The sequence below is a fragment of the Podarcis pityusensis genome (assembly GCF_964106645.2).
Source record: "Podarcis pityusensis genome assembly, chromosome: 8".
NCBI lineage: Eukaryota > Metazoa > Chordata > Lepidosauria > Squamata > Lacertidae > Podarcis > Podarcis pityusensis.
Window position 1 is genome coordinate 40,067,932 of NC_138033.1, and position 26,909 is coordinate 40,094,840.

General features: G+C 43.1%; 1 protein-coding gene across 7 annotated transcripts; it reads right to left on the reverse strand.

Moving 5' to 3' along the window:
• Positions 1-10,553: 10,553 nt before the first annotated feature.
• On the reverse strand, positions 10,554-26,833 carry DUS2 (dihydrouridine synthase 2). 7 transcript variants are annotated; one of them, XM_081015861.1, is made up of 17 exons: positions 26,729-26,746; positions 25,939-26,001; positions 24,876-25,015; positions 23,632-23,677; positions 22,726-22,817; positions 22,374-22,417; positions 20,814-20,874; positions 20,167-20,214; positions 19,086-19,151; positions 18,043-18,113; positions 17,786-17,872; positions 16,741-16,909; positions 15,658-15,779; positions 14,648-14,791; positions 13,756-13,843; positions 12,107-12,180; positions 10,554-11,558 (listed from the first exon to the last, which is right to left on the reverse strand). In XM_081015861.1, the coding sequence occupies exons 3-17, from the start codon at positions 24,999-25,001 to the stop codon at positions 11,330-11,332; spliced, it is 1,467 nt and encodes a 488-aa protein (XP_080871987.1). In that variant the 5' UTR covers positions 25,002-25,015; positions 25,939-26,001; positions 26,729-26,746; the 3' UTR covers positions 10,554-11,329. The 7 variants fall into 7 exon arrangements, with proteins under 7 accessions (XP_080871987.1, XP_080871988.1, XP_080871986.1 ...); XM_081015862.1 differs by lacking the exon at positions 26,729-26,746 and adding an exon at positions 26,348-26,722; XM_081015860.1 differs by lacking the exon at positions 25,939-26,001 and having other exon boundaries at positions 26,729-26,833.
• Between the last annotated feature and the right edge of the window lie 76 nt (positions 26,834-26,909).

Genomic DNA, 26,909 nt, shown 5'->3' on the forward strand with positions numbered 1-26,909 from the left:
AATTTCCTCCCTCTTTTCTCCTATTCCCCACTGTCAAAATTCTTCATATCCTGGTGCTTTTCATGCAGAAGGTTGCAGGTTCCTGTTCTCCAGGAAGAGCTGGGAGAGACTGCTGCCTGAAACCCTGGAGAGAATCCTGGGGAAACCCAGCCAAATGGGCGGGGTAATAATAATAACAATAATAATAATAATAATAATAATAATAATAATAATAATAATAATAATTTATTAGTTACCAGTCAGTGTAGTGTGTTGAACTAGTTGGAAAAATAGCCTGACTCGGTACAGCACTTTCCTCTGTTCCAAATGTGCTAGGATGATCCAGACCATCAGGACTGGGACATGTCCCTTGTGTGCCCTTCAGATCCTTAGAGAACATACCTGCGCATTCCCCACAGCAAACATCAGTGCCTGTGTGCCAAGCTGCGTCAAGGGCAAGCCAGTCCGGCTGTGCACATCAGTGTGTCTGCAGCTGCATGAGGTCAGCAGAAAAGTCAACGCACACATGGCGCAGAAGGTGAGCGAGGAAGCTGCTGCTCCTCCATGTCAGATGTGAACTGTGTGGGTGAGCTTCTTCTCACTCTTCTCCTCCAGCAGATTTTTGGATGGAGACTTCACAACCTGGGGCAATGGGTATGAACACAGCCAGCCTCAAAGAGATCATGGGGCTGATGAAGAGTAAAGTGTTTGTTTTGTTGATGCAAACAGGATGAGGTTAAGACTTTCTAATTCAGGGCAACAGAGCACGTTGTGTTTTCTTGGGGAGTTTGGGGTTTTTTGTTTTGGTTTCTTGTTTTGGCAAAGGCTCACTTTCCCCTCAACTTGCTTACACATCCATTTGGTTTAGGTTTGGACTTGTGCAGGGGAAGACAAAATGTGCAGGGGAAGACACACACACACATGTTCGTGCCTGTGCATGCATACAGCTATATCGATCTATCTGTATCTATATTTGGCCTCCGGCTTTGTTCTCTTTTCTGCTTCTGTCAAAAAGGCAAACAGGTGCATCGGCTGCATAGAGCAACAGATGGCAACCTCCACCCTTCCCCAGTAACTTTGATGGATTGAAGGAGTCAAGAGTCTCAGCTGGGGAAGGGCTGTAGCTCAGAGGCAGAGCATCTGCTTTGCAGGCAGAAGGTCCCGGGTTCAATCCCTGGCCTCCCTAGATTGGACTGGGAAAGAATCTTGCTTGAAACCCTGGAGAGTCACTGCCAGTGTTGACAACACTGAGCAAGATTGACCACTGGTCTGATACATTAAAATGCAGCTCCCTATGCTGGGAAGGGCTGTAGCTCAATGATAGGCTAGTTGCTCTGCAGACAGAAGGTCCCATGTTCAACCCCTGGCCTTTCCAGGTAGGGATGTGAGAGTCCCTGCCTGCAACCTTGGAGAGCCCCTGCCAGTCAGTGTCTAGATAACACTGCACTAGTTGGACCAAACGCTCTTGAATAAGGCAGCTTCCTATGGGCTTTTTCTGGTTGGCAACAGAGAACAAGGCAGCCTCACATCCTCCAAGGTTAGCTTAAAACCGCTAAGCTTGGACAGTGAATCAAACTGAGGTGGGGGAGAAGGCAGTGTGTGTATGGTACAGCTTCTGAAGATGAAAGTTAAGGAACTGCTGAATCAGGCTGTTTGCAGCATCAAAACACTTGCCATTTAGAGTGTTTGACTGGAGTGTTTCTTGCACTCTTCAACAGTGCCTTTCCAACTGTATTTCTGGGAATGTTTGAGGTTTCCCTAGAACTTTTCAGGGCTTTCCTCAAAGGGAAGATCACAGCTTGGAAAACACGCTGCCCTGAAACACAGCTTGTCTGTTAGTAATAAACTTGTTACTGTGAAGTGAAGGCACCCGAGGGGGGGCTAGGAATATTCTACGTCACATTCTCCATTCCAGAAGAGCAGCAAGCCAAGCTGGTGCCCTGCAGGAGCTGAGCTGATGCCTCAGAGCAGGTTGGAAAGAAGGGGGAACCGATGACCATTAGCCACATTTCTGATGAGTTGCCCAATAATGCCTGCTTGCTTCTCACAAAGCATTCTGGACTTGACTCAGCTATGAAGATATACTCAAGATCACTTAACACAGATGTGTTGGAATGGGGAACCCATAGTCCTCCAGATGGGGATAAATTTCCGACTCTCATCAGCCCCAGTCAGCACAGCCAATGACCATGTCGGTCAGCATCTGGAGGGCCACAAGTTCTCCATCCCCAGTGTGTGTGTATGGGGGAAGGGCCCTTCTCTCATGTTAAGGGATGAAGGACTGGTGGTTAAAAAGAGTTCTCCTCCCCTCCCAGTCAACACATGAAAGCAACGACCCTTGTCCATGCCTCCATTAAGTGAATATTTCAATAGACAGTCCAAAGGTTTGCTCATAGCTTGGGTACAGGGGTGGAGCACCTGTGGCTCTCCAGATTTTGATGGACTACATCCCCCCATCTTCTCTGCCCTTTGGTCATCCGGGCTGGGGCACCACAACATCTAGAGCAGTGTTTCCCAACCTTGGGCCTCCAGCTGTTTTCGAACTACAATTCCCATCATCCCTGACCACTGGTCTTGCTAGCTGAGGATTATGGGAGTTGTAGTCCAAAAACAGCTGGAGGCCCAAGGTTGGGAAATGCTGATCTAGAGCACCACAGGTTCCCCACCCCTGCCTTAGTTATGTATGTTAGTTGTGCATAATTATATTTTTTTTGTTTTAAATCTGTATACTGTCCTATACCTGCAGGTCTCAGGGCAGTTCTCTACATAACATCACAAAATAAAACGGGGAAAGTTCCACACGCCTATTTTTGGACCCTGTTGACCAATCTAGGCTGCCTTATTCAAAGGCAATGAACAAATGCACTTGACTTGAAGCAAAGGAAACATGAAACAGCTTCCTCTTTCGCTCTCTCTAGTTGAGGGCTCACTGACTCCCACCTCACTTGTTTCCTGAAACCAACTGTCTGCTGGGGCAAGGCTGGAGGCTGCTCTATGCACTCCAAGGCCCAGAGGAAGAATGACACAAACATTTTATTGGATCATCCCATTAACCTGCAAGCCTATTCTGAGGTCCCCAGCACTTTACAGGAAAGGAACTCTGGCATCAGTAGAATTTGATAGGCAGGGAAACCAGGGATAACTGGGCCACACCAAAAGAATACTTTGATCATACCTGCATCCTTTTCAGGTATTTTATACACAGATATGTCCCATTTTATCCTCTTAATAACCCTGTGAGATATGGTCGAGATTATGTGTGCTCAAGGTCCCCTAGATAAAGAAATCACTTGGCACACATCAGTAGTATCTGCCAAAGGCTTAGAAAGCAACAAGGATTAGTGGGAAACCTTCACAGTTAAGGGATAGGATTTCTTTAGTTAATGCAGCAATTAAATCCATTGTCATGCTTCCACTTGTGGTCTCCTTTCCTCCTCTAAACTTTTTTCTTTTTTAAAAGACCAAAAAGGAGTAACGAAAACATATAAAACGTTTGTGCATATTTTCAGAAATATTCTTTAGGCACAGATCACTCTTCACCATCTACACAAAACTGCCGGATGAGGTCACGCAGAGGTTTGGGTTGACATATCAGTGCACTGATGACACTCAGCCATCCTTCTCATTTCTATCAGATGATCCTAGGGAGATGGTGGAAACTTTGAACCAGTGTCTGCAGGCAGTTTTGATTCTGATAAGGGCAAACTAACCGAAACAATCCAGGCAAGACAGAGGCTCTGGTAGTTGGGCATTCTGCTGATCTGGGTGGAGGTATGCAGCTTCTTCCAGGTCAGACTGCATTTCCCCCTGAAGCAGGGCTTTCCCCCCCAGCCAGAACCCACTGGAACTCAGTTCTGGCACCTCTCAGGTGGGCGCCATTTCCATTATAAGAGAACAAGGGAGGCATTCAGGGTGAGTTCTGGCACCTCTTTTTCTAGAATAATAGCACTGCCCTGGAGGATCAAGTTTGAAGTCTGGGGTTTATCCTAGACCCCACATTGTTCCTGGATGCCCAGGTGCCATTGATAGTTAAAATGCCTTTTATCAGCTTCACGCTGGAGAAAGCAGATCTGGTATCAATCACATATGTGTTGGTTAGATCCTGGCTAGACTACTGCAATGCTCTCATGTGGGGCTGCCTTTAGAAGAGTTTGGAAACTGCGATGGGTTCAAAATGTGGCCATAGGATCATGGCAAGAGTAAGACCATTAGCACAGACTATATCGAGCCTATACCAATTACTTTGCTTACTAGTTTGTTTCTGGGCTCAGTATGAACTGCTGGTTTCCACCCAGAAGTGGCTAACCTGTGATCTTCCACATGTTGTTGGGCTACAACTCCAATCTTCCCTAATCACTGAATATGCTAGCTGGGGTGACTGGAGTTTGAATCCAACATCTGGAGGGTCACAGGTCGGCTGCTACTCGATTAACCTTTACTGCCCTAATTGACCTACGACTATATTACCTTAAGGATCACCTCCGCCCATTTGAATGCAATCTAAGTCCCAAGATCAGCATCAGCGACCTTATTCCCTGATGTGTCATTAGCAAAAATGTGAATGGCAGGTTAAAGGGAGTGGGATTTTTGGACAGTGGCTCGCCAATTCAGGAATTCTCTATCTGCGAAAGTACACCAATCCTCATCTACTCCTGTGTTTGGAAAAGCGCTGAAAACCATTTTATCCATCAAGGCTTGTAATGATTACTTTCCCCTAGTTTTATGCTGTCTCCTTTGCATTGCAGCTGTGATGGTTTTGACATTTGACAGATCTTAACTTTCCCCCTCTTTTTTATTATATCTGTGATTTTCATGAGTTGCTTTGGGGGAATTTTTTTCTTTGTAATTGTTTGGATATACACAATTAAAATAAAATAAGAAATATAATTTGAAGTTAACAACCAGGCTGTGGTTTATTTTTTATTTCTAAAGAAAAAGTCTGAACTCCAGGCACCCAACAAACATTCCTTTGCAAGCCCACTTTATCACCACATTGTGCCATTTGCCATCTTCTCCCGTTGCAGAGATCCCCAGTGCTCAACAGCAGGAAAACAACATCGTTGCTGCAACATGATAGAAAGGCTTGTTTAAAAGCGCCCTTAGCAGAAGGGCTCCTGCAAGCAGAGCAAAGGGATTAAAGTAATCCAACACAGAGCTGGATTATGGCTGAAGATCTGCTACGGTTTGCCAAATCGTGTCAGGGCCATCTCTTCCCCCACCCCACGCCTGCTCAGAAGAGCACTGTGACTCCACTGGGAATCCCTGGACTCAGGCCAGCCAACTGTTTCTGAACGCTGCCTCGTCTCCAAGGGATGCACAGAAATCCCAGCTTGCAAAGTCTGCACTCAGGGTGTAATTCATTATCAGCAAATAAACAGATGAGCACAGGTATGATGTATTGCTTTAACTTTAACCCCTAAATCATCTGCAGGCTCTCTCGCTAAGAGACAAACAAAACTTTCAGCAAAAAGACTCGGATATTTGAGTCTAAGTCTTTGACAAACTTCTAAAAAGCAAGGGGACGAGGGTAAAGGAATAGCATTTGGAGTGGGGGGTGGGTGGGAGGGATGCTTAACCCATCACCTTCCGGCTCCCCCCACAATTTCTCCCCACAAAGCGCTGGATTCCATCACCCAAGTGTTTCGCCAAACATCTAGTTTGACCGTAAGGCAATTAGGAGGAAAATGATATTAAAATCCACAGTCACTTGATAGCTAATGCACATGAAAGAAGGCAGCTGTCTACTTATTTCATTTCATTTTCAATTTATATTACAGGCTTTCTTCATTGCTGTCCTCAAGGTAGTTTGCAGCCCATAGAAATGACAAAAATATACAACAAAAATCAATGAAAACTGCCATCCTATAAGCATTCAAAAAAGGCCTGAATTCTTGTAAGCACATTTCAACAACCCATTTCACATAAAATACAACAAAACACCAGCAAACAAATCTCTCCTTCCTCATTACAAAGAAACAAGACAATTTCTGCAAAAATACAGAACCTCATAATGCCAGAGGACACGCAAAAAGAAGAATGGAGCAGTTAGGTTACATAGATCCTTCCTTGCCCATTGCAATCCATCCAATCACAGCAAGGGGGCCAGAAACACCCCTGTCCTGAAAACACAGTGCCATCCATTTCATAGATCCAGGATCAATATGATGTTGAGTTGGCACTTAAAATCTTGGTGCCACCGCATCAACTCCCCCCCCCCCCCATCTCTTGGCACAGGCAAAGAGCCACATGGCAAGCGTTCTTTGGCTGTTGCTAAAGGATTACCGGTACATGAAAGGCCCAAGCAGCTCTCAAATGAACAAACTACCTGCTTCCAGGTGTCTGCACTTCTGCTCATCAGCTCTGAACTCTTATTCCCTTCTCACCTCACCTGCACCATTTTGTAGAAGTTTGAAAGCTGGCATTATACCCAGGTCACAACAGCACAGCAAACTGAAATTACCTTCCCAATGGTGACAAGACCCACAGGGCTTAATTCGCTGGAGGGTGTGCGTGTGCAGTGCTGCCATGGCTCTCTAAAAACTCAGCAACAAACAGGCAAAACCCCTGGGGAGACTCAGTACCATTCTGACAGTCTAAACACACACGGTTCCTCTCTCAAAAGAGAGTCCTCACAGTTCTGGATTAATTTCAGTTGAGTTGCATACACAAATGTGAAAACACAATGACTTTAAAGGGGTCTAGGGAATGAAGCCAAAAGTGTACGTTACAAGACTTCTGTCAGCTTTTTTAAAGCAAGAGTGCCAAAGTAAGAATATTGTAGCATAAGAGAAAGATAGCTGGCGTGTTCATTAAAAAGAAACACCAGAACATAACTGCTTTTTAACTATGTGCAAGTCACTTTCTTTCTCAACTTGCAAAGAATGATAAAGTAGGAGGAATGGAAAGCAGATACAGGGAAATGGTGGCACACACAAGAATCAGGAAAGAGGACAAGGAGGGATGCAGAATATTTGGACCCATAGCCACTTCCCTGCAGGTTCTGGACTTTCAGCAATGCAAGGGCTGCAAAACCCAGCTTTTCTTATATAATCAGTTCTTACAGCACTGAGTTCCAAAGTAATTTTCAGGCTTGCTTTTCGACTTTATGACAGAACAGCTTGTGTGCAAACGTATTCTGGGTGGCAGAAGGTGGGGGGCAAAAACAAATTCAGAGTTATTCCTGTTATCAAAGCAGGAAAAACTCTCTTGTCACAACTTGCCAATCTGAAGATTTCCCAGAGTGAAACAACAGCAAGGAAAACATTCCCACTAGGACTTATTGAACAGATTTTGCACAGAGTCATATAAAGCCTGAGGTCACTGCTTTGTTCACACGCCACTAAAGCGAAGGCTATTAATAGGCTAAGCCTTGGCCGCATGTTTTACTTGAACTCCAGGCGCTCTGCCTGTCGGACTAAGCCGCCCTTTTGGAGAACCTCCATTTCAAGCTGGATCCTAGCTACTCAACTGTAGCAAAGCAAAAACCACCTGAAGCTGGAGTATGAATGTAGCAAATAAATAAATGAAAACAATTATCATACCCAGAAAGCAATATTAACAACAGTACGTTTCTGCAGGTCCACACTCCTGAACCGCAAGAAGACAACACTCGAGAACTCAAATACCACTGAGGCATCAAGCTGATTGTTTTGAAGTTTCTGTATGTTTTATAAATTTCAAAGTTATATGTTAAATGCATATTATTATTGTTGGTATCAACCCCCACTCTCACTCCAAACCTGCAGTTAAACAATAATTGCCTGCTATGTTGAATAATCAATATTGCTTATTTTTTTATTTCTCTATTTTGTGCAGCAGGTTCCAATGTAACCACTGAACTGGTTTTCAAACTATTTTTTACCTGTGTTTATATATGGAATTGTTTTTAATTTTTTTAATGCTTTTCTTGTTGTGACCTTTTTACAATTGCATATTTTACTGCCCCAGGACCTTATGGTTAAAGGGAAAGTAAGAACCCTAAGAAAGGAAAACATACAAACTGAAGGGTGGGAGGGAATCATGAGGACTAGGAGCAATCTGTATTGCAGGGGTTGAACTAGATGGCCCTCGTAGTCCCTGCTGACTCTACAATTCTGTAATTCTATACTTTCAAGTGGATTTTGCCAGAAGAGCTCACCGCCTATCATTCTTTGCATTCTGCCTTTGCCGGGGGACAACAAATAACAAGCTCACGCAGAGGTTGTGTATTCAGGAGATCAGAGGCTGGTGCCAGCCAGACAACAGCCACTAGCTGAGAACAAGGTCCTTTTGGCTGCGATACTTGCCGCCTGCCCCAGTTAACCCTACCCCCACCCCACCCCGGCCACCTGCTCCCCCCCCCCCGGTGACTTTTAGTTGTCACAACTGGTGACAAAACCCTTTTGTGAATGAGAAGTCCTTTAACAAGCTCACACCTGTTTCTCATGGCACTGCAGCCCTGCTGAAAGCCTCCTGAAAGCTGCGCTGCCCTGCAGGTCAGAGTGGGTAAGTTAAAAAAAGAAAAAGAAAGAAAAACCACCCAAGCATTTTTGAAGCCTGAACCAGAGAGCAGCTGAGCTGCCATGTGGCTCTGAAACTGCCCTGCTGGAGTTTCGCTATTCAAGCAGCGTTTGGCCCCACATTCCAGGGCTGGGCTCGGCTTGAAGCCTGGGACATTCCAAAAATCGTTCCACTGACATTTCCTCAGGAGAAGGGAGTCCCCAATGCAGGAGTATCTAAGGCCAAAGGGCTTATAAGAGCTCTTCAGAGTCACATTCCAAATGGACAGTGTGCAAATGCAGAAGGGGAGAGATGGCAGCATCTCCTGCACTGAGATCTTTGACAGGGCACCCATTTCTGGCTTTTGTTTGTTTACTTATTTAGATTTGCATGCTTAAAAACAACAACACACAAATCAAAAATCAGGGCAGAAATCAGAATTAATTGAGATGCAGCATCCGAACCATTTCTGGGCAATCCAAAACTCGATAACACTAAGGTGCGGAACATTTTCCAGACAGAAGGCCGCATTCTATTCAGGGCAGCTGCCTGGAGACCACATGCACCCGGTGGTCAGAAGCAAATGTAGGCAAAGAAAATGTGAATTTTGCCTTTGTGCCGGTGGCAAGTTTCTACACACACTCACACACACCTCTTTCCTGCACTTAGGCAAGCACGAAGCATTATTGGAGTTCAAAGACACAATCCAGATAGGAAAAACACTTCTCAGTGGCTAGTCCAAACAGGTAGGATCTTACCATGCTTTCAAAAGGCTACAGTGGGGGAGTTATAATTTTGTGTGTGGTGGTGTGACATCCCTCTTTGGATCTGTGCTGGCTAAATTGGGTAACAGATGGTGTCGTTAAGAGGGAGTCCTTATAGGGACAAGCGACAGTACAAATGCTGTGCCGAGAAAATCCCAGTCCCTCAAAATCAATGCTCAGATTAAATCAATGGTGCATATTTGATGTTGACCTAGTTTTCATGCGTGAATCATAAGCAGATCATTGACGTTTTTGCTGCACCGGACTTCTGTTTGTTTGCAAGCTGAAGTGTGACTGCTGTGGTGAGCATGGCAGAAATACCAGTAGCCATGTTGAAGCAGAGACAGAAGTAGTTTTGAGTATGGGCTCACCCAGAAAGTGGCCTCCTCTGCTCCTGGTTCAGCATTACCAAGGCGGTAAGGTCAGCAGTACAGTAGCACACAGCTGGAGCATGAGCTACGGACCACACTGCCCTCTGCTGTTTATATCGAGTACAACCCCCCCTTGCATTTGGTTTAGTTGACAGGAATCTTGTTTTTCAAGGTACATAAGAGATGTAACAGAAGAGATAAAAACAGAACAGAAAATAGTGAAGGAAATCTCTCTCAGTTCTAAGTAGCTCCCACAGTTACTGCAACCAAATAAATGAGATATCATTAGAGACAGGAGTGCTGGGGAGCAGGAGCCTTCTTTTGGGAATCACCGGTAAGGACCCAGTAAGGTCCCCAAGCACCATGCTTTACTTTCTCTTATGTAAGTGAATGGATGCCCTTCATTTGTATGGCAGAAATGAAAGCATTACAGAACAAGAGTCTGGCTGCTGGATCAAGCCAATAGCTCATCTAGTCTAGCATCTTATTTTCACAGTGGCCATCAAGCCCACAAGCAGGACTTGGAGTGCAAGAACACTCTCCCTACTTGAATATCAGTTACTGGGAATCACAATTGAGCTCGAGGACAACTTTTCGGTGGGACAAAATCGGCCACCCATCCTTTACACACTTGGTGGCCCAACATTCATTTGTCCTCATGATTTCTCTGCAACATACCGTTTCCCCATTCCCAGCTCCTAACCATGTCTCAAAACTGCATTCCATTTGTTTTGCCCCACAGAACTTTGTGGGAGAAATCTGGGACTGAATCAGCTCAAGCCTAAGTTTTGTTTTTTGATCATGAAGGGAATGTTGCTAGTATACAAATAGTCTTGACTATTCTAAAAAGGTAAGGAGATCATCTAAATATAATGGGTTCAGATAATTACTTTTGTCCCCCTCATCTCACTTTGGCTCGGAATATAATCAAAACATAAGAAAGCACTTAACGTAAAACCACTTTTAGGAGACAGGGGATCATCTTTTTAATTGATACTTACAGAAGACAGACAAATAACAAGATGTACACTTTTTTTGAACTTCATATAGCTTAAAATTTCATATAGCTCAAAAAGATACATTCTGTAAAAAGGGTTGCCAATGTGTTGCCCTCCACATATATGACCACAACTCTCATCATTCACAACCACTGTCCATGTTGGAAGGGGCTGATGGGAACTGTAGTTCAACAACATCCAAGCTCCACCATGTTGGCTTCTGCTGCTGTAAAAGGTAAGGAAAAGATGTATAGCAAGATCTGCTTCCACCCTAGCCACCTTCCCTCCTTAGCTACAAATCTGTATTAAGATTCTCACCAGCCTGCAACCAAACATCAGATATTAAATAGATAATATATTCAATATATCTGTGACACTGGGGTTACTGCCCTTGAGCTCCTTTGTGTCACTGAGCTCTTCCCAAAGAGAGAACCAGCTGGCTAACTGACTGAAGACTGCTGTGTAGGAAGATCATTTCAAACCGGAAAACTGCAGGACTATTTAAACACACACATTAACTTTCTCCCCATTTACTGGAAAAGAGAATTCAATGCAGAGCCAATCTTCTTCTCTCAATGAAACTGCAAGCTACAAAGGCATCAAAGGAAGAGCAGAAAGAAGCAACTGCAATTCAAAATCCAGAGTTGTCTGTTCCAGCGGACTGCATCCAGAAGAAATAGAGGGTGAGTGGGGCAAGCTGCATAGTTGTAGAATGGCTGTTTTCACACCATCGCAACACTTAAGAAACACTGGGGTTAGAAGTGCCTGGAATAAAATGAGTTTTTTTGCAAGCAGCCTCGGCTACAAGGTCATTTCCGTGCTCTCCATTGTTCAAGTGTTCCTGGTCTTGCCTCTTGCGTTTGTTAACCAAATGGTTTGCTTCTTCATTCCATTTCCCTTCTGGGAGGCCAAGGGTTCGTAAACAGGCAATAGCTGCAGCTTGTTCTGCTAACTTCTTTGACTTTTCCCTGTAAGAAAGAACAAAACGTAAGGTAGGAAGAGAACAATTTAGAAACGTACATGCTGCCCAACCCCAGCTGTGACACTTGCGTGTCCTATGATGAATTCTCAAGGTAGGGCTGGAAGAGACTCCTCCTGACTGACACCCCAGAGAGTTGCTGTCAGTCAGTGTATGCAATACTGAGCTAGACTGACTAATGGTCTGACTTGATATACAGCAGGTTCCTACATTCCAATTAACCACAGTCTGCCTGGCTTTGGACAACACAGCAAGCTGTAATTAATCAAAAGCTTTTGAAATCGTCACAGCTGTAACGGAGGGGACGGAACAAGCCCAAGGCTTGCTGCAGTTCATTCTGGCAAAGCAAAATGGTAGTTTAGTGTGCTACCAGTCTAATGCATGTGAAGTTCTTTAAACATTTGAAATTGCTATGCCTACACACCAGCATCACTTGTTATTTACAGGTTATGCAAACTAATGAACAGTTATATGTTGTTCCCTCTGACCCTCCAGCTCCTATTTGGGGTAAAAAACCCACCCTCCAAAAAGACTTACCATAAAGTTGATCTGTACTTTTGTTCTGCTACCGTGACAATAGAACAGAAGAGTCTATCTAGTGGTCTTTCGACCTAAAATAAGGCAAGACATCAAAGGATAATTTCATGTTGTCTTCATAAAATGAAAAAGACACCTGTGAGCTGTGAGTTGGCTCTGTCTCCAGGGTCATATATCCTCTTGGGAAAGTGGTAAGGGCAGCCCTCAGGTGGCAGGTCCCTGGAATTGCAACTGTGAAATTGTAAATGGGAGCAACAGCACAGCTCTCTTTGAATGCACGTAACTTATTCAATAGGTGTATTGCTGTGGTACTTCAACATGAAACATCAGATCCTGCCCACCAAGCAGCTAGGATATTTTAACTTGATGTTGGGGCAAATGTCACCACCAAGAAGTAAACCTGTGTTTGGCCTGTACCACTTCACCTTGCAGACTGGAACTCATCCAACTGAATTTTCTGATAGAAATCTAGGTGTCAGGCAGAAGAGTTCCAGCCCAGTCTACTCCCTGACATGCTAGTTTTCTATGAACATGGGATTTTAAAAATGAACTAGCTGTCACCTGAACAGTAAAGTTGCTTAGCCCAGATAATAGGCCCACCAGAACTAGATCTACAGCTTGTTTCAAAGATGCAGGGTGGATGTATGATCCAGTAAATACAAAAGCAGAAAACAGTTCGTTGGGGTTTTCACAGAGGAACCAGATGAGAAAGTCACTTCTTCCCTTACAAGGAACAGTTTTATATTTGAAATGTGGAACTATGTGCACTAATTCTAAGAAATGAGCAAAAAAATCAGAAAATACCATCCTTGTAAAAGTTGCCCATCTTTGAAGAAAAAGTGCTCCAGACATGTAAGATAACTTTTGGCAATGCAATTTTTTGCAAAAAAATAGTGTGGAAGGTTTCACATACCCTCACAATAAATGCCAGAGGGTGGCATCAAAGATGGCTGAAGTCGTATCTGGCTGGAGGTCTTTGATTCTGGGAAGCTTCTATGTCACAACTTCAAACACAATTATTGCAACTTCAAATGATAACAACTTGCGTGTGCCCAACAGCCACCACAGATAAATCTTAAATCCTGCTCAACATTATCATTGTAATTATACTTTGCAGGTAGCTCACACATTCACCTGAGACTCAATAAGTGTTCAGAAACTAAACACATGTGGCATATTCATTTACAGACAAAACTGCCACATAGAAATAAAACATGAGACCACTTTGTACAAATGCAGCATGGCTTTCAATCATGCTGCACACTACCTGGAAAGCTGATTTATATGTTTGTGTGTGAATCAGCCCATTTTCCTGGTAGCAAATCCCATCAAACTCAATTGGACTTTTTTCTCAGTACAGTGGTACCTCGAGTTACAAACACCTCAGGTTACAAATGCTTCCGCTTACCTGGAAGAGTTACCTCGAGTTGAGAACTTTGCCCCAGGATGAGAACAGAAATCGTGTGCCGCTGGCGCAGCGGCAGCAAGAGGCCCCATTAGCGAAAGCACGGCTCTATTTAAGAACAGTTTCAGGTTAAGAGCAGATGTCCCGAGCGAATTAAGTTCGTAACTAGAGGTACCACTATAGACATGTATAGGATTAACTGTGTCTTTCAAAAGAGTACTTGTTGCAGAACGCAGAGACTCACAGTTTCATAAACAGGCTGAGGGTGCTTTTCTTTCCTACACCATTCCAAGAGACACATTTTGGGTGTGATCTGTGGGGGATATTCTCGTCTGAGGAGAAAAGCAAAAACATAATTATTACTCATCCCAGGAGAGTCACTGTGTTTGGATGGCAAAAGGATGACTGAAGTGGGCACAATGCAAAAAAAAGGACTGCAGAAACAAACTCTTCTGGGCAACTGACATGGTGTGTGGTGCCTGTGCTAAAAATAAAAATTAAGCTCTGCATCCAGGCAATCCAAATTCCGAGCCAATAAAATCAAAATTCTACAACCTGAGTAAATTATGGAAACTGAGTATATGTTCCATGGATTGTATTCAATGTTACATCTACTCAGGAGACCCAGTGGAATTAATGAACAATGATTAACTTAGTTTCAATCATTTCGTTGGGTCTACTCTGAGTAGATCGTGGTTGCATACCCTCATTTATTTTATTCTGCATAATTAATTCTCGCTTTTCCTAGTCATAATCAAAATTAAAGAGTATTGTGGGGGCACCAAAGGAACTTGTCCCTTGCCTGCAATCATTGAAAATTGGCTCCTCTCTGGCTTCTGAAATTTTAGCAAGCATTGCCTACACACTTCCAAGCATATCTGTGTCACCATCAGGGTTTCTTTAAATACAAAAACTGGGACTCTCAGAAAGCTGAACCTTGTGTCCAAGGAAGACAGTGACCATCTTAGGTGCATCCGATATGTGTGCAACAGTGTCGAAACTGGAAGTGACCACAAAACATCACAACTAAAGGCAGGGACAGAGTGGGGTGTTTGAAGGCTTTTTCAATGGAGAACAGAAGACATTGGGATAGCCCTGTACTGAAAGAAACAGAACAATCAAATCCTTTTTCTTACTTATCAAATTTAACAGCCATTTTTATGACATCAGAATCTTCACTGTGGTCTTCTTCATCTTGGTTGTTAGCTTCTAAAGATGCTTTTTTGGCTTCCAAAAGAGCAGAAGTTTCTTGGTAAAAACTGCTCATCTCAAAAGCTTCACTAATGAAAAACAAAGCCACAATACATCCAAATTAATACTAGAAATATACCCTCTAATTGCAGAGAAGTTTTGAAGAATGCATCAGGTGTCAAAGCTAGCAGGGATGGTATTACTATTTTCCCATTTCATAATTTCTTAAGAAATGTCTTGGGCAGTCTATGCCACAAAATTTGTTGCACGGCTGTGTATAAAGTGTGTGCATAGGTTTCTTTAGAACTGCAGGATTACATTGGAAACATGGAAAGCTGCTGTGGGGAGATGATTTCCAAAAAGATTTTGTTCCTTGGTTCTGAATGATCATGCTGGAGTTACATTTTTTACATCAGAGCCAAGATCTCTCCTGAACAGCTGCCAAGCAGCAGCATGGGGTGCTAAATTATAGCAAGGAAGAGGAAGATGTTTAACCTGACTGCCATTTTGCCCTGCAATCTTCACACCCCACCCTACTGCAGCAACTATGTGCCTGGAAGCCCAGTTAGCGAAGTGACTGGGAAGTAGGTATTGCAGGAACAAGCAGGAGACCAAGTTAAGCATCCTCTTTATCCCCCTCACTCTGCCACTTGGCAGTGAATGCAATCTGTCACTGAACATGCTGCTCTGACCTCAAAAACTTGTCTCTGATGGCAACTCTCTACTAGATGCAATAAACCATTGACTACTAGGAGGTGGTCCTAAACTACTTTTTAAAATTCAAGGTCATCGTATGGTACTTTAACTGAAATATTAAAACGGCAACCTCAATATCACATTTCAAATGCATTTACATTTTAAAACTCATCCCCTTCCAGGCCCTCTTCCTCAGTCACAGTACAATGGTCGCTTTACCAAGGGCTATTTACTTTGGTTCAAAAGGAAATACTCCTACCAGATTTCCTGCATGGATTGTGCTGCATGTAGCTTCTTCCCTTGCGCGTTTTCTAATTGCTCCCTTAACATCTGGCACAAGCAGTACTTGGTGTTGGTGTAGTGGTTATCATATCTCACTGCCTGATGAAAGCAATACAAGAAACAACATGGTAGAAGAAAAAGCAGGTTGTAATCAGCTAGTGAACCTACAGCCTGTGAGCCTCCTTCAGTCACTTACTGAATTTCATCCTGCTCGTAGTAAGTGTATCTAAATATAAATTTATTATAGTAGACTGAGAAGGGATGCTTTTGCCTTTATTTACACTTTCACCTTTCTCAAAACTATCCCTCATTTTCCCTTGTGTGAAGTGTCCCCCAACTACTTCTTCTTCTTCTTCTTCTTCTTCTTCTTCTCCTTCTTCTTCTTCTTCTTCTTCTTCTTCTTCTTCTTCTTCTTCTTCTTCTTCTTCTTGGATCAATGGCCCTTGGGGTTGAGGGGAGGCCTCCCAATCCTGTTCTAGCCCAGGCCATCCCATCTTGTTTCTTTATATCCCTAGGTTGAAATGTCTAGGTTGGTTAAAATCCTACTATCTGGAGGGCCTATTTATCTAAAAACAAAGGGCTTGATGAAACTCGTTAAGATGGAAGTGCTGTTATGGAGTAGCTCTTGAATCTGGAAATTGGGTAGACAGCATGTTCTGGATAGGGTTTGCACTTCCCTTAAAAGAGCAGATTCAAGTTTGTCACTAGAGCTCATTTGTTTCAGTGCCATGGAGTGTCTTTCCCGCTTTGACTGGTTTGCCAGTTACAATCATTCCTGGATAGAGTGTGGCTACAGTGACTCGTGCTCTAGTAACCTTATGTTGGATTATTGCAATGCACTCTCTATGGGGCTGCCCTTCGGGTTCAGGTAACAATGATCCTGAAATAACTTCATTGGCTGCCTATTCATTTCCAGGCTGAATTTAAGGTGCTTCCTGTTCTCACAGTGACCATGGGAATTCCACAAGCAGGACTCTATCTCTCCTTATTGTTTCCAGCAACTGGTATTCAGAAACAACTGTGGATGTAGATTTTTAGAACAGAAATCAAGAAACCGTACATATTTGATATATTCCTGCATGACTTCCTTTAAGGGCCATGGACCTTCCTTCCTGAAGACAGAGGGATTCCACATGGCAGCACGAGCAACCATGACTGAAGATGCTGCTGTTACTTGCTGGAAGACCTTTATGTCAGAATATTCTTTTATGAAGTCATGAGAGCCTCCACTGAAATAAGAACAGCATTACTTCTATCAGTATTAACAAACTCAGTATTAGAATTAAATATTTTTTTTAAAAAAACACACCAAGCTACAGCAATGTAGTTTAATTCCCCACAAAGCTTAAAATGAATATTTCCCTATGCTACAATCCTTGCAAGCCAAGAATGGCACTGTTTTAATTAGACTCATTTGGTTAACAATGCGCCCCACTATTTTATGAGATCATGCTGATCCAGCAAAGGCCTGAAAGGTACTCAAACCTGGTGCTACTGTTGCAGCCAGAAGGATTAAAGGAAGTTTATCATCAAAGCAGTCAAAACAATTGTGCAAAGCTTCTTATTCATAGCGAGGGTCCAAATAATAATAATAAAAAGCTCAGGAATACTTTAAAGCAAGCATAAACACTTCAGCCAAAATAAAAGGACTGACATCAGGAACCTGCACGACTGTGGATATGCACCAGCACAGAATGTGGTTTGGGGAATCCTGAGAATTTTAACTTTTAAGCCAACAGACAAATCTGGGACTTGGTTCCACCACTCTGCCACTGACAGGCACCCAGCTCCAAGGTACTGCTGAAGCTGCAATTAACCACAGGATAGGATAACATCCTATGTCAAGCTCACCTAAATGATGCACAGTCCTTAACATTTGTAATTTCTGGGCATTTTGGAGTTTGAGTGCACATTAAAACAATATGGTAAACCATTTTTTTAAAAAAATTGAATTTAGGACTAAGTATACGTTGCTCTGAGTGCTAGTGTGATGTCATTTATCATGAATGAATCTTTCAGTTCCTATCTCTATTTTTTCTCAACATACTGCCCATTGCTAGATAGGGATGCCTCACAACAAAAAGTAGCCATCTAGTCCCACTTACTTGGCTATTACTGGTATAGAGACTGCTTCAGAAATGGCTTTGATCACATCACAGTGGACAGGATGCTGAGGCCTCTCTTCTTTCTTCCTTTGCAAGGAAGAGAATGAAAGGAAACAAACAGATCAAAGATTACTGGCGCAGAGCATTCTTCTTCACAGATGTAATTCCAGCCAGCCAGGCCCTTGTGGCACAGAAATACATTCAAGAAGGGCTAACCAGAAATTATTTTGCTCCAGAGAGACGGAAAATTAACCCACCTTCCATGAACTGCAACAGCAGCAACACCAGTCCGCTCTATCTTCTTCACTAAACTTATTGTTTCTTCTTTCTGGAAATGGAGAAAAAGTCATAAACCCCCATCCGTTTGCAAGTTCCCTTCAATGCAGGCAGTACTTAACTCTATGATGACCTGGGTATATGCCCAATGAGTGATGGGAATTGGGCAGGCCTTGCCTGACGTCTGTACCCTTATGTCATGTTTGGCTGAGAGCCTACATGCACAGGCCCAGTGAACAAAACATTACACCCCAACTTTGAGGGGTGACGACAGGGTCTACATGCAGTGAGCTGTACATTCCTAATGTCAGAGAGGCTAGGCCAGTGCATCCCAGCTCTGCTTCCCCTCTCCATGTACGCTCTATGCCAGCAGGAGCTATGTCTATCTTTGGCTCATTACCAAACAACTTTAACAGAGTGATCCTATACATATTTACTCAGAAGTAAATCTCCCTATGTTTAGGAGGTCTGACTCCCAGGTAAATGTGTGCAGAATAGCAGCCTGAACCCCACAACATGAATTTTCGTGTGTTATTGCTGAGACCAAATTCAACTAGTGACAGCACCGCCCACCCACCCCGGATGTTGCTGGACTTCAACTCCCATCAGCCCCAGTCAGGGCCAGGGACAATGCTTAGGGCCATAGGGTCTCTATTTCTGGTCTAGACAGATTGTACATGGATGCAACATTTGATTTTCCTGTTCACAGAAGGGGAAATTTCACATGAGTTGCTTCTTCCAATTTTGCACTATTCTGCATGATTAAACCATTTGCTTGAGCAATTATTTTCAGCTGGCTTTTGCAACAGATCTATTGCCTGCCATCTTAAATTTAAAAGCTAATGATTTCCATCTTTTTAAGCTTCATTGGTTTGTCATAGACTGCCTAGGCAGCAGTGCTATTTTATTCATTTCTGATAAAACACAACCATTACTGTATTATCATAATTTACTGTGCTTTCTGGTCAAAGCACTGCACATTTGCCCAAGATCCAATGTTTCAAAAACCACAAGATGTTCTTACTGACGGCAGGATTCTGATTTTGCAGGTCACTGGCTTAGAAATGCCTTTGACAAGAGTAGTCAGAATCTAAAGAGACAAAAAGGACTGTTTCAGCAAAAGGAAAGCAGGACTTCAGTCTTGACATGCCTAGCTAGTACTGCTAAGATTTCCTCACCTGCTCTGCTCCCAACCCTCCCCACTTCACTTCCTTTCTCAGTAAGAAGCATGGGGGAGCAAAAGCACCTTAAAAGGTGAACAACATCTTAAGTCTAATTCACTATCTGCTCAGACTGTTTGTTTGTTTTGTTTGTTTCTTTTATTTATATACCAGCCTTCACCCGAGAATCACACAGTATAAAAGCACAAAAATACACAACATAATAAACAATATATCTGCAGCTTGAGGTCAAAAGTTGCCTTCCCCAGTCTGGTGTCATCCAGATGTTATGAAATACAGCTTCCATCATTCATAACCATTTACCATGCTTGCAGGAGACTTGAAGTCCAAAACAACGGGGAGCACCATGCTGGGAAGTTTGACTTAACTAATCCCTAGAACAATTGCTTCATGCTACTCCCAACTGTTCCTTCTGAGCATATTTCTTTTCTTAAAAAAAAGTTGTGGCATGCTTGCTTTCGAACAGCGTGCACCAGTTACTCTGGCACCCCATTGTTATTTGTTCATTCTCTGAATCTCATTTGTCCTATGCACAGGTGGTTGGAAATGTTCAAGTACCTTGTTTTTGTACTTCATCCTTTCAAGGACTTCTAATTCTTGATATATTTTAATAGCTTTTTTTAAAAAAATCAATAACATTCCATATGCTCTGGAAGTCTTTAGAAATCAAGGATTCTAAGCACAAGCTGGTTCTTTGGTCCTGCACTGAACAACGCCCCAAAATCCAAAAACTATAGCTGTTGAGATAGCAAAATAGCACTACAAACCATCCTTTGTCTTAAAACACTCGTGATACAACAGCAGACATTTTAATGCCTTGCCAACCCATCCAATTCCCAGGACATTTTGCAGTTTATTCTTTGTTGAGTTACAGCATAAAGCCAAAAGCAAGACAAAATAAAAATGAATACAGAAATTACTTACAGATTCTATCTTGTCGGGATCAGACAGGAGTGCTGCTCCCATTCCTCCCTGGGAAAAGGCACACACAAAAGGCATTCATTATCTCAGTACCACAGAACCAACAGGGCACTTATCAAAAAGAATATAAAGCAGTACAGTCACACCCACACATGAAAATTTCAGATCACCACATATTATGCAGAAAAATCATGTTTGCTCCCATGGATCATTATTACACTTTCTGCAATGCTAACTATTGACAAGTAGTCTGATACAAAGCAATGTACATGTTTCTCAACCCCTGAAATCTTCAATTCAGGAATGAGAGACCTGATGGACTCTAACTCCCATTAGCACTAGCCAACATGGATGATGGGAGTTGTAGTCCAACAATATATGGAGGACCACAAGTTTCCCTTTAGTTCAGAGCATCTCAGATAGGCTGGGGTCTTTCTCAGCTATGCCTGAATCCCTGGGCTAGAAGGACCAACAGTCCGACTCAATGTAAGGTATGAAGTGGGGCTGGCACCAAGAGGCTTCCTCATGTCCTGCAACTACAAAAACCTATTTCTTAAAATGGATATGAAGTTGAACTGCATGCGTAAACACAAGAAGCATTATCTTTAAAGGAAGAAAAAAAGAATACAGCTGGACAAGAGTCAACCTACCTTAGTGGAATATTCTTTGGGACATCCCATGTTGACATCAATGCCAGCAACATCATTCTCTCTAAGATGCCGGAGAGAAAAAGAAATTGTGTATGTTAAAACCAAAGGACCCCCAAACATTTATACACTGCCTTTGAACAATGGATCTCCAAGGTGGCTTTCTACAGATTAAAACAGTATGATACAAACAATTGCTATCTCTCAACTGTGGAGTGGCTAACTGAGGCACTGGCAGCTGGTGGGGACACAAAGTTAAGAACTGGTGTTTCTGTTGATGCCATTCTTACATTGCCGAGCAGTACTGGGCGGTCACTAGGTGGCAGTGCTTCTCTTCTTCCAAACCAGGTGGAACACTGCTTTCAGCTGGGCTGGAGAACTCAAGAGAGAAGCTTTTTTTAAAAAAAAAAGCCAATCCCCTCCAAGCCTGCTAAACATGCTCTTTGAGAGCTTTTGCCTTGCTGGGAGGTGTCCTTGAACAGTGATCATGCATTTTGTTTGCCTGGATGGGGAACACATGGGTGGGTGAAAAAATTCTCAACTTTTGCAGTTCAAATTCACATGATGGGGTGAGCTCCTGTTGCTCTGTCCCAGCTTCTGCCAACCTAGCAGTTTGAAAGCACTAGTGCAAGTAGATAAGTAGGTACTGCTGTGGCGGGAAGGTAAATGGCGTTTCCGTGCGCCCTGGCACTTGTCAGGGTCCTCTGTGCACCAGTAGCGGTTTAGTCATGCTGGCCACATGACCTGGAAAGCTGTCTGTAGACAAACGCCGGCTCCCTCGGCCTGAAGCGAGATGAGCACCGCACCCCATAGTCGCCTTTGACTGGACTTAACCGTCCAGGGGTCCTTTACCTTTTTACCTTTACAGTCATACCTCGGGTTGAATGCGCTTCGGGTTGAGCGTGTTCGAGTTGCGCTCCGAGTTACTTCCAGGTTTCGCCACTTGTGCATGCGCAGATGCTCAAAATAACGTCATGCGCATCCGCAGAAGCAGCGAAAAGCGACGCAGACGTGCCATCGCTGGTTACGTTTGCTTCTAGATGCGAACAGGGCTCCGGAACGGATCCCGTTCGTATCTAGAGGTACCACTGTACTATACACAGGTAAGGTTCACATCCATTGCTTTGGCCACTTGTGCTTCTGGCCCATCTACTTTTGCCCCTGGGAGGCTGTCTAGAAGGGAATACGGCCCACAGGCTGAAAATGGGTCCTCACCCTTGTCACAAGGTCCCATTTGGGGGTATTAAAATAAAACTTTTAATATAAGGAAGCAACACTTTGCACAGTAACCTAAACATACCATTAGGCTGTTACAAACAAGCAGGCTCTTATTAGCTACTGTTTTGCCTGGTATAGGTGTAAATGCTGGCATGCGGAGTATCATCTTTACTCCTGATGCACAAAAACGGATGCAGTGAGAGAGTAATAAGCAAGATAGTAATTTTTGTCAATTTATTTGCAAGGCTGGGTGAATTGGTACAGATCATACCAAGCCATTTTTCAGCAGGCCCCCAAAGGATGAATAAGGTTTTTATAAAAAGGTAAAATTTGACAGATACTTACACAAGTTTGGCTACAGCCAAGGCTCTCTCAGCATCTGCTGTCCCCTGAACAGCACAGCAGCAAAGAGAAAAAGACATAGACCAAAACAGTTTTACCTTTTTGTGAACCACTTTGAGGTTTTTTTACAATCAAGCAGTGTTGCCATTTTATGAAATAAATGAATAAAATAATTAATACATGGCAGACAAGAATTACCCATGATTTCATCCAAACCTTACAAAACAATGTACTCTCCTACACCCGTGAAATCACAAGAGATCTCATTGGAACTGTCCTTAGCAGTACATTAAAAAATGTAAATACCACAGATCATATTTGGTTAGCAGGATGTTGAGGGTTAGTTACTTCCTACCATTTGAAAGACAACATGGTCCTTTTCCCTTTCACAGGTCCTGAACACAACTCTTTCATTGGGAGCAACGAAGTCCACTGTTCCAAGCACCTCTGGAGGGTAGAAAAGGGAAACAGAACAGCATAAAGATAAACAGCATGCACCCATCTTTTCACTCAAAGTGTTTCAGTTCTAAGATCTTAAGACAGAAAGAAAAACAAAATTGCTGCCAGATTTTTTAAAAAAAGCATGCATTATAAAGATGATTGGCAGGCTTTCCATTTTCCCAATTAAATTTATTGGGTGTATCATTGTTAGATTAGTGTTAAACTCTTCCAAAGGAAGCAGGTCCATTACAATACCCTTCAAACTCAAAATATCAAATATTTATATGCTGCTTTTCGGTGCAGAGTGCCCCTATCTCTAATAACAATCCTGAACAGGCTGAAGTCCCAGCAACTTATAACCTGAATCTTCAGCAATAGGAAGGGACATGGTGTACTTATATTTATTTTATTTCAAGGTTTATTTAGTTCATAGTTGAAGAAGTTCGCAATTACCTACACAACCATTTGGTCAGAAGGACTTCATTTTGGGGCTGTGCTAGAATGCATTCTATTAGCCAATATTACGGGGAATATTTAGCAGTCTGTGAATATTTTCTACTAAATTAAATACAAGCAGTAGACAACAAACTATTCTCCCAGTGCTCTGAGAAACACTGGTTTAAGGGATGCTTCAGTTAAACTAGGTACGGGGAACCACTGACCCTCCAGATGTTGCTGAACTGTAATTCCCATCAGCCTCATGAAGTATATATAGTGGCATGGGATGATGGAGAGCCCAAGAGAAGAAAACTGGAAAACCCCACCTATAACCTCACCTTATTTGTCCCTCAAGTGACTGAATATATAAGCAGATACTTGCCATTTACAACTCTCTTGCACTGAAGCATCTTTATGTCAATCAGCTCCTTCAAGAAAAAAGGCAAAAGTTATAAAAATGCATCAAATAAAGGGAAAGGTGGATTCATCTACACTAAGGCACCCCAACTTAATCATGATTTAAACTGACTCAGGTTCCTATTACCAGAATCCAAAAATAACTTTCAGCAGCGGACTTTAGTTGGACTAAGCAGCTTCAAGACATTTATGTTAAGGAAAATCTGTGTATTTGCTCACTTCTCCTGGCTTCGACACTGTGACCTTGGAAGAAGAATGCTTCCGGGGAGGGTTATACAGCCAGAACCACCACTGATACATCGAGTCCCTCCATGAGGAGTTTCCCATCAAGTCAGCAGTCTGAAGGGAGAGCTATGTCACAGGAGCTGCCCCATCCTCCTGCCTGAACATGGTCACCAACTCTGCTCCTAGAAGGGACTGGGGGTGGGGGCTGCTTTTAGGGAGGGACTGCTGTTTTTAAAGAGAAAGTCAGCCAGAACTGCCACTGGAATCAGCAATGAGTTGCTGATCTTCTAGACTGCTAAAATCTGCATAGCAGAACTATATAACTGTGTTATAAGAATTGTAACACATTTAAGAAGTTCTGCTTGACTTTGCTTTTCCCTCTTCCTGCCCATTCCTTTTTCCTCGTGTCATGGGGTTTGGCTTGCAGGTCTGAGGGAAGGATCTATCTTAGTACTCATTTTTGTAAGAGGGCCTTTTTGGCTAAAAGGCAAAGTATAAGTGCCTTAAATTTTAAAAAGACATGTAAACCCTGGTTAGCATTTAACACTGTTAAGTTCTGAGTTGAAGTTTCCTTTTGCTGCTTAAGCCAGGAGTAGGGCATTTGCTCCAGAGGCTACATTTATCACCATGCTAAACCATGGTTTAATGCTACATGCATGAGAAGGAAGGAGCCACTGTAAGCCTTGGGCTCATGCACACTTCCTACTTTCCTGCATTGCAGAGAGGAGTTTGGCAGAGTTTCAAATAACTTTCCACAATACACTGTAGCTTTGAGGAAAGGCTTGTGGCCTACTGCCCCTGGTGTGGCACAGCCCGACAAAAGAAAGAGCAGAACTCCAAGTTTTGAGCAACATCCACCAACACACTGCTTGTTTGCAGTTAACCACAATGAAACAAAATTAACACAACATGCAAGCCAAGCCACTGGGAACAACGTGAGCAAAATAGAAATATTCTCTTGCCTCATTGACTCAGCCACCCTACCTCACAGTATACAATATCAGCACCATAATCCAAAGCTAGAAGTCGCATTGGTAGGGTCCCAACCCTGACCATAGGTGCCAATATGGCCTTATTTCTGAAAGAGAGCGATGTTGTGTTCACCGTCATGTTTCTTGGATTGTCTGAAATGAAAACATTTTGGGGGGAAATTGCATTATTGTTAAACAATGACAAAGACAAACTACAATAGTATATCTTACTTCAACCATGAAGCAGTTCACAGTGGGAACTTATATATGAGCTGGAAGCTTCATTTTCTTCCTAGTTCTCAGTCAGGCCCCAACCCAAGCAAGTATTTCCAAAGCACTTCCCCCTTCTTGCAAGTAGCCTCATGGGCAGCTAGGCAAGCACTTTGAAATTACTGCCCCTGTGGGAGACTGGGATGTGTGATAATTTTTTTCCTTTCACTTGGTCACTCTGTAAGACATAGCACCTGAGCTTGTTGTACTCCCCAATCCTTTCTCCTTTTTTGTCATGTCTCTTGGGGAACCTGCAGACAGGGGCTGTCCACTGATTTAGATTTATTTGTAAGCCACTCTGAGGGCCTTTTTTGGCCAAAGAGTGGGACACAAACACTTCTGAATTATTTCTCTTCATTCTGCACTTAGTCAAGCACATCTAGAATACAATGTTATTTAAGGAAACAGACAAATTGGTAAAGGATGATCAGAGGCAAGAAAACTAAGAAGGAACTAAAAGGTAAGTGCAGTTCAACAATGGAACTAATCAATTTGGGATAGCTTTTCAACCTTGCTGCAGGCTTTCAAGCAGAGGGTGGAAAGCAATCTGTTGGGGATACTGAAGATCTCTTGTTTGACTGTATTGATTACAAGGCCCTCTCCAAACTTTAAGAATTAATGAAACTCCTGCTGCATCTTTTAACTAAGTGTGTTCGTTGAGTGGTTCCCAAGCTTCTTTCCCCACAGGCCACTTGAAAACTGCAGAGTGTCTTGGCAAACCATTTAAATGATTTTTCTGTCTGTTGTAGCAATTGCAATATGCTGTGGTAGGTGCTACATTTTTTTTAGTAAATAATAAAACATACTGTTGCTTCTGCTGTTCTTCACAAACAGTTCCTAGATTACAGTTTGGGAGCTCCTGTGTTAGTCTGCTGAAGCAAAGAGAGAAAAGGCTTGTATCTGACTAGGTCATACTCAAAAGCAGACCCATTGAACCAATTGAATTAAATCAGTCTTGACTAACTGAGTAGCACTGATTTCAATGGGTCTGCTCTGACCATGAGTTCAGTGCCAGATGTAGGGCGGTGTGGGCAGTTTCCCCACACAGGGCATTGAGCCAAGGGAGAACAAAATGGAGAAGATCCATAATTGAGAGGATTTGAGGGCGCCACATTATGAAAAATTATCAACCCTGATTTGTTAGATACAACCCAGATTTGCAGCACCTTAATGACTAAACAAATTAATTATGGCATATTAAGCAGCCTAAGCAACTTCCAGATGTTGGTGGTCTCCAATAATAGGCTCATTTCATGCACCAAGGAGAAGAAAAGACCAATGCAGTAATGGGGGGGGGGACCCTTGGAAAGTTGTGGGACTCCAGTTCCCATCAGTCCCTGCCAGCACAGCCAGCGGTTCAACATCTGGAAAACATCAGGTTTGGGAAGGCCGATTTATTATGGACTTATTTTTATCGCCTTTAATGTTCTGCTGCTTTCTTCTCCAAGCACGGCTAAATGAAAGCCCAGCCCAAAGTTAGGGAAGGGGAGTTTAGGGGAGGGGATGGGAGCCTCCTCTATCCCTTTAAGGAGCTTCAGAAGGAGAGGGGCAGAGGGGCGGCCTAGGGGAAGCAAATGCCATTCCCCACGAACTCACCACGCGCCGGACTCAGCCCCACCTCCTTCCTCGAGGAGTCAGCTACCACGCACGCGCGCCCATTCCTTCTCCACCCCCTCGCAGTACGTCATCCGCACAAGTCTCCCCTTTCCCATAGATATATAAATAGAGAAAAATACAACTTTGATTTCCGAGTTCTACTTTTGAAAACAAAATGAAA

Excerpts from the sequence above, each read along its gene's own strand:
- DUS2 (XM_081015860.1), bottom strand. The coding sequence starts at position 25,001 with ATGACGGTGAACACAACATCGCTCTCTTTCAGAAATAAGGCCATATTG. Across the intron at positions 23,678-24,875 it reads CTGATATTGTATACTGTGAG|GAGCTGATTGACATAAAGAT; the intron begins GTAGGGTGGCTG and ends TTTTTCTTGAAG. Across the intron at positions 11,559-12,106 it reads AAGTACAGATCAACTTTATG|GGAAAAGTCAAAGAAGTTAG; the intron begins GTAAGTCTTTTT and ends TCTTTCTTACAG.